Source organism: Balaenoptera physalus (assembly GCF_965194825.1).
Source record: "Balaenoptera physalus genome assembly, chromosome: 8".
Classification (NCBI taxonomy): Eukaryota; Metazoa; Chordata; class Mammalia; order Artiodactyla; family Balaenopteridae; genus Balaenoptera; species Balaenoptera physalus.
Window position 1 is genome coordinate 67,533,228 of NC_138887.1, and position 13,954 is coordinate 67,547,181.

Sequence of the window (13,954 nt, forward strand, 5' to 3'; positions counted from 1 at the left end):
GTAAGATGGCAGTGAGGAGCCTGCACTTCCCATTCTGCTTTAAAGGTTGGGAGAATGACCAGTGAGGAGTGGCAGTAGCTGCCATCAGGCACTCAGGCTTGGCTGGATAGATCAAAACGGATCACCTTCTGAAGAGGATGTTAAAAGAAACAAATGTAGGGGAAAAATTGAAATGTTTGTGTTGTAACAGTACCTGAACGCCCATCTGGTTATACTGTGAATCATGATAGCGTCTATCGTTCGCCTGAATTGATAGAAGTTCACATCAGTATTTATGCTATGGAGTATTTCTTAATCAAGCTTTTAACGTTATTTATATTTTTAATTTATTTTTATATATTTCAGATTCCAGATGACCTGAGAAAGAGACTAAATATAGAAATGCACGCAGTAGTCAGAATAACTCCAGTGGAAATTACCCCTAAAATTCCAAGATTTCTAAAATTACAACCTAGAGAAAACTTAGTGAGTTCAGATTTAATGTTACATCACAATTTTACATGTGTTGTAAAATTTCTAGTTGCTTTAGTTAAGTAATAAGAATTGTACTCCTTTATGCTAGAAGGGCAAGGAAGTCTTTTTTTCTTTTTATTTTATTGTGGTAAAATATATATAAGATAAAATGCTATTATAACCATTTTTAAGTGTGCAGTTCAGTGGCATTAAGTACATTTATAATGTTGTGAAATCATCACCACTATTTCCAAAACTTTTCCATCACCCCAAGCAGAAACTCTGTGCCCATTAAGCCATCACTCCCCATCCTTCCCTCCCCCAGTTCCTGGTAACCTCTCATCTGTATTCAGTCTCTGTGAATTTACTTATTCTAGATCTTATATGTAAGTGGAATCATACAATATTTGCCCTTTGTGTCTTGCTTATTTCATTTAACATGTTTTCAGGGTTCATCCACACTATAGCATATATCAGAACTTCATTCGTATTTATGGCTAAATAATATTCCATTGTATGTATATACCACATTTTGTTTATCCATTCCTCTGTTGATGGACACTTGGGTTATTTCTGCTTTTTTAACTATTGTGAATAGTGCTGCTGTGGATGTTTATATACAAGTATTTGTTTCAGTCCCCGCTTTCTTTTCTTTTGGGTACATACCTAGGAGTTGAATTGCTGGGTCATATGGCAATTCTATGTTTAACTTTTTGAGAAACCAAGAAGTCTTTAATAAGCAATACACGTATATATTGTGCCAATGCAAATATGGATAATTTGACTTTTAAAAGATTGATATTTTTGCTACATCTGGGTAATCTGTAAAAAAATTCTCGCATGTTGTTTCAGTATTAACATTGCAGCATAAAAGAGAGCTAGATTGTTTTACTTTTCAACACTGTTAATTTAGTAGAATCTGATATGGTCAGGAAATGAGGTATGGAACTTAACTTTAAAATCTTTTTAATAGGATATCATCATCTGTACCAGTTTAGATTACCAGTTCTCAGAGAATTATAATACAGGAAAATTATTATATGTTTAAAAAATTCCAGACATAATTTAATCCTTCTCTGATAATTCAAGTGATACTTCTGGATCCTCTGGATATCGATGGTCATTATGTCAGGGTCATTATATAACCATTTTAACAGATCTTTCTACTTGATGAAACCCCAGATAAGATAGCTTATATTTTCTGACTAGAGAAGAAGAAAACAAATAGAATAAATGCCATTTCCATAATAGTATGCAACTGAGCATTTAACACATTGGCTGAACAGTATACAGTGATTTGTAGTTTTCTTTCAACTTTTTGGTTATTGATCTTAGGGTTTTTTTTAATTTTTATTTTATATTAGAGTATAGTTGATTTACAATGTTTTGTTAGTTTCAGACGTATAGCAAAGCGATTCAGTTATACATATACATATATCCATTCTTTTTCAGATTCTTTTCCCATATAGGTTATAACAGAATATTGAGTAGAGTTCCCTGTGCTATACAGTAGGTCCTTGTGGATTATCTATTTTATATATAGTAGTGCGTATATGTTAATGCCAAACTCCTAATTTATCCCTCCCCCCCACCTTTCCCTTGGTAACCATAAGTTTGTTTTCGAAGTGTGTCTGTTTCTGTTTTGTAAATAAGTTCATTTGTATCATTTTATTAGATTCCACATATAAGTGATATCATATGATATTTGTCTTTCTCTGTCTGACTTACGTCACTTAGTATGATAATCTCTAGGTCCATCCATGTTGCTGCAATGGCATTATTTCATTCTTTTTTATGGCTTTTTAAATATATTCCATTGTATATATATATACCACATCTTCTTTATCCATTGCTCTGTCGATGGACATTTAGGTTGCTTCCATGTCTTGGCTATTGTAAATAGTGCTACAATGAACATTGGGGTGCATGTATCTTTTCAAATTAGGGTTTTGTCTGGATATGTGCCCAGGAGTGGGTGGGATTGCTGGATCGTGTGGTAGTTCTATTTTTATGGAGGTTTTAAGGAACCTCCATATGTTCTCCACAATGGTTGTACCAATTTACATTCATACCAACAGTGTAGGAGGGTTCCCTTTTCTCAACACCGTCTCCAGCATTCATTGTTTGTAGACTTTTTGATGATGGCTCTTTTGACTAATGTGAGGTGATACCTCATTGTAATTTTGATTTGCATGTCTCTCATAGTGATGTTGACCACCTTTTCATGTACTTTTTGGCCACCTGTATGTCGTCTTCGGAGAAAGGTCTATTTAGATCTTTTCTACTCATTTTTTGATTGGGTTGGTGTTTTTTTTGTTGTTTTTTGGGGGTTTTTTTTGATATTGAGCTGCATGGGCTGTTTGTATGTTTTGGAGATTAATCCCTTGTGGGTCGCATCACTTGCAAATGTTTTCTCTCATTCTGTGCGTGTCTTTTTGTTTTGTTTATGGTTTCCTTTGCTGTGCAAAAGCTTTTAAGTTTAATTAGGCCCCATTTTTGTTTTTATTTTCATTACTCTAGGAAGTGGATTCAAAAAGATATTGCTGCGATTTATGTCAGAGAGTGTTCTCCCTATGTTTTCCTCTAAGAATTTTATAGTGTCCAACCTTACATATAGCTTTTTAATCCATTTTGACTTTATTTTTATGTATGGTGTTAGAGAATGTCTAGTTTCATTCTTTTATATGTAGCTGTTTAGTTTTCCCAGCACCACTTATTGAAGAGACTGTTTTTTCTCCATTGTATATTCTTGTGTCCTTTGTCATAGGTTAATTGACCATAGGTGCGTGGGTTTATTTCTGGGCATTCTATCCTGTTCCATTGATCTATATTTCTGTTTTTGTGCCAGTACCATACTGTTTTGATTATCGTAGCTTTGTGTTATAGTCAGAAGTTAGGGCGCCTGATTCCTCCAGCTCCGTTTTTCTTTCTCAGGATTGCTTTGTCTATTTGGGGTCTTTTGTGTTTCCATACAAATTTTAAAATTTTTTGTTCTACTTCTGTGAAAAATGCCATTGGTAATTTAATAGGGATTGCATTGAATCTGTATATTGCCTTGGGTAGTGTAGTCATTTTGACAGTATTGACTCTTCCAGTCCAAGAACATGGTATATCTTTCCATCTGGTTGTGTCATCTTCGATTTCCTTCATCAGTGTCTTATAGTTTTCAGAACAGAGGTCTTTTGTCTCCTTAGGTATGTTTAGTCCTATGGTAAATGGGATTGTTTCCTTAATTTCTCCTTCTGATCTTTTGTTTTTAGTGTATAGAAATATAAGAGATTTCTGTGTATTAATTTTGTATCCTACAACTTTACCAAATTCATTGGTGAGCTCTAGTAGTTTTCTGGTAGCCTCTTTAGGATTTTCTATGTATAGTATCATGTCTTCTGCAACAGTTTTACTTCTTTTCCAGTTTGGTTTCCTTTTCTTTTTCCTTTCTGATTGCCATGGCTAGGACTTTCAGAACTATGTTGAAAAAAAAAAAATGGCTAGACTGGGCATCCTTGTCTTGTTTGGGATCTTAGAGGAAATGCTTTCAGCTTTTCACCATTGATTACGATGTTAGCTGTGGGTTTGTCATATATAGCCTTTATTATTTTGAGGTAGGTTCCCTCTGTGCCCACTTTCTGGAGAGTTTTTATCATACATGGGTGTTGAATTTTGTCAGAAGCTTTTTCTGCATCCATTGAGATGATCATATGTTTTTTATTTTTCTATTTGTTAATGTGGTCTGTCACACTGATTGATTTGTGGATATTGAAAAATCCTTATATCCCTGAGATAAATCCCACTTGATCATGGTGTATGATCCTTTTAATGTATTGTTGAATTCAGTTTGCTAGTGTTTTGTGGAAGACTATTGCATCTGTGTTCATAAGTGATATTAACCTGCAATTTTCTTTTTTTGTGATATCTTTGGTTTTGGTATGAGGGTGATGGTAGCCTCATAGAATGAGTTTGGGAGTGTTCCTTCCTCTGCAACCTTTTGGAATAGTTACAGAAGGATAAGTGTTAACTCTTCTCTAAATGTTTGATAGACTTTGCCTGTGAAGCCATCTGGTCCTCAACTTTTGTTTGTTGGAAGTTTTTAAATCACAGTTTAAATTTCAGTACTTGTGATTGGTCTGTTCATATTTTCTATTTCTTCCTGGTTCAGTCTTAGAAGATTGTACCTTTCTAAGAATTTGTCCATTTCTTCTAGGTTGTCCATTTTATTGGTGTATAGTTGCTTGTAGTAGTCTCTTACGATCCTTTGTATTGCTGTGGTGTCCATTGTAACTTCTTTTTATTGATTTGAGCGCTCCTTTTTTTTCTTGGTGAGTCTGACTAAAGATTTATCATTTTTGCTTATCTTTTCAAAGAACCAGTTTTAGTTTCATCTTTTCTGTTGTTTTCTTTGTCTCTATTTCACTTACTTCTGCTCTGCTCTTTATGGTTTTTTTCCTTCTACTAACTTTGGGTTTTGTTTGTTTTTCTTTCTCTGGTTGCTTTAGGTGTCACGTTAGGTAGTTTATTTGAGATATTTCTTGTTTCCAAGGTAGGATTGTATTGCCATAAACTTCCCTCTTAGAACTGCTTTTGCTGCATCCCGTAGGTTTTGGATTGTCATGCTTTTGTTTTCATTTGTCTCTAGGTATTTTTTGATTTCCTCTTTGATTTTTTTCAGTGATTCATTGGTTGATTAGTAGCATATTGTTTAGCCTCCATGTGTTTGTGTTTTTTACAGTTATTTTCGTGTAGTTCTAATCTCATAGCATTGTAGTGGAAAAGCTGCTTGATATGATTTCAGTTTTCTTAAATTTACTGAGTCTTGCTTTGTGGCCCAGCATGTGCTCAATCCTGGAGAATGTTCCATGTGCACTTGAAAAGATTGTGTATTCTGCTGCTTTTGGATGGAAGGTCTATAAATATCAATTAAGTCCATCTGGTCTAATGTGTCATTTAAGGCCTGTGTTTCCTTATTGATTTTGTGTCTGGATGATCTGTCCATTGATGAAAGTGGGTTGTTAAAGTTCCTCACTATTATTGTGGTACTGTCGATTTCTCCTTTTATGGCTATTATTATTTGCCTTATGTATTGAGGTGCTTCTGTGTTGGGTGCATATATATTTACAATTGTTATATCTTCTTCTTGGATTGATCCTTTGATCATTAATGTAGTGTCCTTCTTTGTCTCTTTTAACAGTCTTTATTTTAAAGTCTATTTTGTCTGATATGAGTATTACTACTCCAGCTTTCTTTTGATTTCCATTTGCATGGAATGCCTTTTTCCATCCCCTCACTTTCAGTCTGTATGTGTCCCTAGATCTGAAGTGGGTCTCTTGTAGACAGCATATATACAGGTCTTGTATTTGTATCCATTCAGCCAGTCTGTGTCTTTTGGTTGGAGTGTTTAATCCATTTATCAATACATTTAAGGTAATTGTCAATATGTATGTCCTTATTGCCATTTTGTTAATTGTTTTGGATTTGTTTGTTTTTTTTTTAAACATCTTTATTGAAGTATAATTGCCTTACAATGGTGTGTTAGCTTCTGCTTTATAACAAAGTGAATCAGTTATACATATACAATATGTTCCCATTTCTCTTCCCTCTTGCATCTCCCTCCCTCCCACCCTCCCCATCCCACCCCTCTAGGTGGTCACAAAGCACCGAGCTGATCTCCCTGTGCTATGTGGCTGCTTCCCACTAGGTATCTGTTTTACATTTGGTAGTGTGTATATGTCCATGACACTCTCTTACCCTGTTACATCTCACCCCACCCCATCCCCATATCCTCAAGTACATTCCCTAGTAGGTCTGTGTCTTTATTCCCGTCTTGCCACTAGGTTCTTCATGGCCTTTTTTTTTTTTTTTTTCCCCCTTAGATTCCGTATATATGTGTTAGCATACTGTATTTGTTTTTCTCTTTCTGACTTACTTCACTCTGTATGACAGACTCTAACTCCATCCACCTCATTACAAATACCTCCATTTCATTTCTTTTTATGGCTGAGTACTATTCCATTGTATATATGTGCCACATCTTCTTTATCCATTCATCTGTCGATGGACATTTAGGTTGCTTCCGTGTCCTGGCTATTGTAAATAGAGCTGCAATGAACATTTTGGTACATGACTCTTTTTGACCTATGGTTTTCTCAGGGTATATGCCCAGTATTGGGATTGCTGGGTCGTATGATAGTTCTATTTGTAGTTTTTTAAGGAACCTCCATACTGTTCTCCATAGTGGCTGTATCAATTTACATTCCCACCAACAGTGCAAGAGTGTTCCCTTTCCTCCACACCCTCTCCAGCATTTATTGTTTCTAGATTTTTTGATGATGGCCATTCTGACCGGTGTGAGATGATATCTCATTGTAGTTTTGATTTGCATTTCTCTAATGATTAATGATGTTGAGCATTCTTTCATGTGTCTGTAGGCCATCTGTATATCTTCTTTGGAGAAATGTCTATTTAGGTCTTCTGCCCATTTTTGGATTGGGTTGTTCGTTTTTTTGTTATTGAGCTGCATGAGCTGCTTGTAAATCTTGGAGATTAATCCTTTGTCAGTTGCTTCATTTGCAAATATTTTCTCCCATTCTGATGGTTGTCTTTTGGTCTTGTTTATGGTTTCCTTTGCTGTGCAAAAGCTTTTAAGTTTCATTAGGTCCCATTTGTTTATTTGTGTTCTTATTTCCATTTCTCTGGGAGCTGGGTCAAAAAGAATCTTGCTGTGATGTATGTCATAGAGTGTTCTGCCTATGTTTTCCTCTAAGAGTTTGATAGTGTCTGCCCTTACACTTAGGTCTTTAATCCATTTTGAGTTTATTTTTGTGCATGGTGTCAGGGAGTGTTCTAATTTCATACTTTTACATGTACCTGTCCAATTTTCCCAGCACCACTTATCGAAGAGGCTGTCTTTTCTCCACTGTATATGCTTGCCTCCTTTATCAAAGATAAGGTGACCATATGTGTGTGGGTTTATCTCTGGGCTTTCTATCCTGTTCCATTGATCTATATTTCTGTTTTTGTGCCAGTACCAAACTGTCTTGATTACTGAAGCTTTGTAATATAGTCTGAAGTCAGGGAGCCTGATTCCCCCAGCTCCATTTTTCGTCCTCAAGATTGCTTTGGCTATTCGGGGTCTTTTGTGTTTCCATACAAATTGTGAAATTTTTTGTTCTAGTTCTGTGGAAAATGCCAGTGGTAGTTTGATAGGGATTGCATTGAATCTGTAGATTGCTTTGGGTAGTAGAGTCATTTTCACAATGTTGATTCTTCCAATCCAGGAACATGGTATATCTCTCCATCTATTTGTATCATCTTTAATTTCTTTTATCAGTGTCTTATAATTTTCTGCATACAGGTCTTTTGTCTCCTTAGGTAGGTTTATTCCTAGATATTTTATTCTTTTTGTTGCAATGGTAAATGGGAGTGTTTTCTTCATTTCACTTTCAGATTTTTCGTCATTAGTGTATAGAAATGCAAGAGATTTCTGTGCATTAATTTTGTATCCTGCTACTTTACCAAATTCATTGATTAGCTCTAGGAGTTTTCTGGTAGCATCTTTAGGATTCTCTATGTATAGTATCATGTCATCTGCAAATAGTGACAGCTTTACTTCTTCTTTTCTGATTTGGATTCCTTTTATTTCTTTGTCTTCTCTGATTGCTGTGGCTAACACTTCCAAAACTATGTTGAATAATAGTGGTGAGAGTGGGCAACCTTGTCTTTTTCCTGATCTTAGTGGAAATGGTTTCAGTTTTTCACCATTGAGGACAATGTTGGCTGTGGGTTTGTCATATATGGCCTTTATTATGTTGAGGAAAGTTCCCTCTATGCCTACTTTCTGCAGGGCTTTTATCATAAATGGGTGTTGAATTTTGTCGAAAGCTTTCTCTGCATCTATTGAGATGATCATATGGTTTTTCTCCTTCAATTTGTTAATATGGTGTATCACATTGATTGATTTGCGTATATTGAAGAATCCTTGCATTCCTGGGATAAACCCCACTTGATCATGGTGTATGATCCTTTTAATGTGCTGTTGGATTCTGTTTGCTAGTATTTTGTTGAGGATTTTTGCATCTATGTTCATCAGTGATATTGGCCTGTAGTTTTCTTTCTTTGTGACATCTTTGTCTGGTTTTGGTATCAGGGTGATGGTGGCCTTGTAGAATGAGTTTGGGAGTGTTCCTCCCTCTGCAATATTTTGGAAGAGTTTGAGAAGGATAGGTGTTAGCTCTTCTCTAAATGTTTGATAGAATTCACCTGTGAAGCCATCTGGTCCTGGGCTTTTGTTTGTTGGAAGGTTTTTAATCACAGTTTCAATTTCAGTGCTTGTGATTGGTCTGTTTATATTTTCTATTTCTTCCTGGTTCAGTCTCGGCAGTTTGTGCATTTCTAAGAATCTGTCCATTTCTTCCAGGTTGTCCATTTTATTGGCATAGAGTTGCTTGTAGTAATCTCTCATGATCTTTTGTATTTCTGCAGTGTCAGTGGTTACTTCTCCTTTTTCATTTCTAATTCTATTGATCTGAGTCTTCTCCCTTTTTCTCTTGATGAGTCTGGCTAATGGTTTATCAATTTTGTTTATCTTCTCAAAGAACCAGCTTTTAGTTTCATTGATTTTTGCTATTGTTTCCTTCATTTCTTTTTCATTTATTTCTGACCTGATCTTTATAATTTCTTTCCTTCTGCTGGCTTTGGGGTTTTTTTGTTCTTCTTTCTCTAATTGCTTTAGGTGCAAGGTTAGGTTGTTTATTCGAGATGTTTCCTGTTTCTTGAGGTAGGCTTGTATTGCTATAAACTTCCCTCTTAGCACTGCTTTTGCTGCGTCCCATAGGTTTTGGGTCATCGTATCTCCATTGTCCTTTGTTTCTAGGTATTTTTTGATTTCCCCTTTGATTTCTTCAGTAATCACTTCGTTATTAAGTAATGTATTGTGTAGCCTCCATGTGTTTGTATTTTTTACAGATCTTTTCCTGTAATTGATATCTAGTCTCATAGCGTTGTGGTCGGAAAAGATACTTGATACGATTTCAATTTTCTTAAATTTACCAAGGCTTGATTTGTGACCCAAGATATGATCTATCCTGGAGAATGTTCCATGAGCACTTGAGAAAAATGTGTATTCTGTTGTTTTTGGGTGGAATGTCCTATAAATATCAATTAAGTCCATCTTGTTTAATGTATCATTTAAAGCTTGTGTTTCCTTATTTATTTTCATTTTGGATGATCTGTCCATTGGTGAAAGTGGGGTGTTAAAGTCCCCTACTATGATTGTGTTGCTGTCGATTTCCCCTTTTATGGCTGTTAGTATTTGCCTTATGTATTGAGGTGCTCCTATGTTGGGTGCATAAATATTTACAATTGTTATACCTTCCTCTTGGATCGATTCCTTGATCATTATATAGTGTCCTTCTTTGTCTCTTGTAATAGTCTTTATTTTAAAGTCTATTTTGTCTGATATGAGAATTGCTACTCCAGCTTTCTTTTGATTTCCATTTGCATGGAATATCTTTTTCCATCCCCTCACTTTCAGTCTGTATGTGTCTCTAGGTCTGAAGTGGGTCTCTTGTAGACAGCATATATACAGGTCTTGTTTTTGTATCCATTCAGCCAGCCTGTGTCTTTTGGTGGGAGCATTTAATCCATTTACATTTAAGGTAGTTATCGATATGTATGTTCCTATTCCCATTTTCTTAAATGTTTTGGGTTTGTTATTATAGGTGTTTTCCTTCTCTTGTGTTTCTTGCCTAGAGAAGTTCCTTTAGCATTTGTTGTAAAGCTGGTTTGGTGGTGCTGAACTCTCTCAGCTTTTGCTTGTCTGTAAAGGTTTTAATTTCTTCATCAAATCTGAATGAGATCCTTGCTGAGTAGAGTAATCTTGGTTGTAGGTTTTTCTCCTTCATCACTTTAAGTATATCCTGCCACTCCCTTCTGGCTTGTAGAGTTTCTGCTGAAAGATCAGATGTTAACCTTATGGGGATTCCCTTGTGTGTTATGTGTTGTTTTTCCCTTGCTGCCTTTAATATGTTTTCCTTATATTTAATTTTTGACAGTTTGATTAATATGTGTCTTGGCATGTTTCTCCTTGGGTTTATCCTGTATGGGACTCTCTGTGCTTCCAGGACTTGATTAACTATTTCCTTTCCCATATTAGGGAAGTTTTCAACTATAATCTCTTCAAATATTTTGTCAGTCCCTTTCTTTTTCTCTTCTTCTTCTGGGACCCCTATAATTCGAATGTTGGTGCGTTTAATGTTGTCCCAGAGGTCTCTGAGACTGTCCTCAGTTCTTTTCATTCTTTTTTCTTTATCCTGCTCTGTAGTAGTTATTTCCACCATTTTATCTTCCAGGTCACTTATCCTTTCTTCTGCCTCAGTTATTCTGCTATTGATCCCATCTAGAGTATTTTTAATTTCATTTATTGTGTTTTTCATCATTGCTTGGTTCCTCTTTAGTTCTTCTACGTCCTTGTTAAATGTTTCTTGCATTTTGTCTATTCTATTTCCAAGATTTTGGATCATCCTTACTATCATTATTCTGAATTCTTTTTCAGGTAGACTACCTATTTCCTCTTCATTTGTTAAGTCTGGTGTGTTTTGACCCTGCTCCTTCATCTGCTGTGTGTTTTTCTGTCGTCTCATTTTGCTTATCTTACTGTGTTTGGGGTCTCCTTTTCAGAGGCTGCAGGTTTGTAGTTCCCGTTGTTTTTGGTATCTGTCCCCAGTGACTAAGGTTGGTTCAGTGGGTTGTGTAGGCTTCCTGGTGGAGGGAACTAGTGCCTGAGCTCTGGTGGATGAGGCTGGATCTTGTCTTTCTGGTGGGCACGTCCACGTCTGGTGGTGTATTTTGGGGTGTCTGTGGCCTTATTATGATTTTAGGCAGCCTCTCTGCTAATGGATGGGGCTGTGTTCCTGTCTTGCTAGTTGTTTGGCATAGGGTGTCCAGCACTTTAGCTTGCTGGTCGTTGAGTGAAGCTGGGTCTTGATGTTGAGATGGAGATCTCTGAGAGATTTTTGCCATTTGGTATTATGTGGAGCTGGGAGGTCTCTTGTGGACCAGTGTCCTGAAGTTGGCTCTCCCACCTCAGAGGCACGGCCCTGATGCCTGGCTGGAGCACCAAGAGCCTTTCGTCCACACGGCTCAGAGTAAAAGGGAGAAAAAATAGAAAGAAAGAAAGAAAGAGGCTATAATATAGTGAAGTAAAATAAAGCTATTGTAAAGCAAAGCTATACAGACAAAATCTCACCCAGAAGCATATACATATACACTCACAAAAAAAAGGAAAAGGGGAAAAATTAATATATCCTGCTCCCAAAGTCCACCTCCTGAATTTGGGATGACTTGTTGTCTATTCAGGTATTCAACAGATGCAGGCACATCAAGTTGTTTGTGGAGTTTTAATCCGCTGCTTCTGAGGCTGCTGGGAGAGATTTCCCCTTCTCTTCTCTGTTCGCCCAGCTCCTGGGGTTCAGCTTTGGATTTGGATCCGCCTCTGCGTGTAGGTCGCCTGAGGGCGTCTATTCCCCGCCCAGACAGGACGGGGTTAAAGGAGCAGCTGCTTCGGGGGCTCTGGCTCGCCCAGGCCGCAGGAAGGGAGGGGTACAGAGGAGGTGGGGCGAGCCTGCGGCGGCCGAGGCCAGCGTGACGTTGCACCAGCCTGAGGCACGCAGTGCGTTCTCCCGGGGATGTTGTCCCTGGATCACAGGACCCTGGCAGTGGCGGGCTGCACAGGCTACCGGGAGGGGCGGTGTGGAGAGTGACCTGTGCTCACACACAGGCTTTTTGGAGGCGGCAGCAGCAGCCCCAGCGTCTCACGCCCGTCTCTGGGGTCCACGCTGATCGCCGCGGCACGCGCCCTTCTCTGGAGTTCGTTTAGGCGGCGCTCTGAATCCCCTCTCCTTGCGCGCCGCGAAACAAAGAGGCAAGAAAAAGTCTCTTGCCTCTTCGGCAGCTGCAGACTTTTTCCCGGTCTCCCTCCCAGCCAGCTGTGGTGCGCTAACCCCTTCAGGCTGTGTTCACGCCGCCAACCCCAGTCCTCTCCCTGGGATCCGACCGAAGCCCGAGCCTCAGCTCCCAGCCCCGCCCGCCCCGGCGGGTGAGCAGACAAGCCTCTCGGGCTGGTGAGTGCTGCTCGGCACGGATCCTCCGTGCGGGAACCTCTCTGCTTTGCCCTCCCCACCCCTGTGGCTGCGCTCTCCTCCGTGGCTCTGAAGCTTCCCCCCTCTGCCACCCGCAGTCTCTGCCCGCGAAGGGGCTTCCTAGTGCGTGGAAATCTTTCCTCCTTCACAGCTCCCTCCCACTGGTGCAGGTGCCGTCCCTATTCTTTTGTCTCTGTTATTTCTTTTTTCTTTTGCCCTACCCAAGTATGGGGGGAGTTTCTTGCCTTTTTGGAGGTCGGACGTTTTCTGCCAGCGTTCAGTAGGTGTTCTGTAGGAGCAGTTCCACGTGTAGATGTATTTCTACTGTATCTGTGGGAAGGAAGGTGATCTCCGCGTCTTACTCTTCCGCCATCTTCCTGGATTTGTTTTTGTAGGTCTTTTTTCTTCCTTTCCTCTTTTGTTCTCTTGTGATTTGATAGCTATCTTTAGTGTTGTGTTTGGATTGCTTTTTCTTTTATTTGTGCGTATCTATTGTAAATTTTTGGTTGGCAGTTCCCATGAGGTTTTGATATAGCAGTGTATATATATATACAAGATTGTTTTCAATTGCTGGTCTCTTAATTTCAAATGTATTTTCAATATCCTGCATTTGTGCTCTCCTCTTCTCATGATTGCTGGTTTTGGTATCATGTTTGTATGTGGATGATTCCCTACCTTTGCTCTATGTTTGCCTTTACCATTGAGCTATCCTATTTATAATTTTCTTGTTTCTAGTTGTGGCCTTTTCTTTTCCATCTAGAGAAGTTTCTTGAGTATTTGTTGTAAAGCTGATTTGGTGGTGCTGAATTCTCTAAGCTTTTGCTTGTCTGTAAAACTTTTGATTTCTCTATCAGATCTGAACAAGAGCCTTGCTGGGTAGAGTGTTCTTGGTTGTAGGTTTTTCGCTTTCATCATCTTAAGTATACTGTGCCACTGCCTTCTGGCCTACAGAGTTTCTGCTGAAAAATCAGCTGATAACCTTATGAGGATGCCCTTGTATGTTATTTGTTGCTTCCCCTTGTTGCTTTTAATATTTTCTCTTTGTCTTTAAATTTTGTCAATTTGATTAACATGTGTCTTGGTGTGTTCCTGCTTGGGTTTATTCTGCCTGGGACTCTGTGCTTTGTGGACTTGAGTGAGTGTTTCCTTTCCCATTAGTTAAGGAAGTTTTCAGCTTTTATCTCTTCAAATATTTTCTCAGGCCCTTTCTCTCTTCTCCTTCTGGGACCCCTATAATGTGAATGTTGGTGCTTTTAATGTTGTCCCAGAGGTCCTTAGACTGTCCTCATTTCTCTTCATTCTTTTTTCTTTATTCTGCTCCGAGGCAGTGACTTCCTCCAATCGGTCTTCCAGCTCACTTGTTCATTCTT

At 38.3% G+C, this 13,954-nt stretch overlaps 1 protein-coding gene across 6 annotated transcripts in view; it reads left to right on the plus strand.

Annotated features, from left to right (window-relative positions):
* PEX1 (peroxisomal biogenesis factor 1) overlaps positions 1–13,954 on the plus strand; it is a 78,789-nt gene that overhangs the window by 15,540 nt on the left and 49,295 nt on the right. For 4 of the 6 annotated variants that reach the window (XM_082471678.1, XM_082471679.1, XM_082471680.1 and 1 more), the window contains exon 6: positions 346–465. The exons of the other annotated variants lie outside the window; for them this stretch is intronic. In XM_082471678.1, coding sequence (XP_082327804.1) covers positions 346–465 — 120 coding nt within the window. The remainder of the gene's footprint in view (positions 1–345; positions 466–13,954) is intronic. 6 annotated transcript variants of the gene reach the window in all.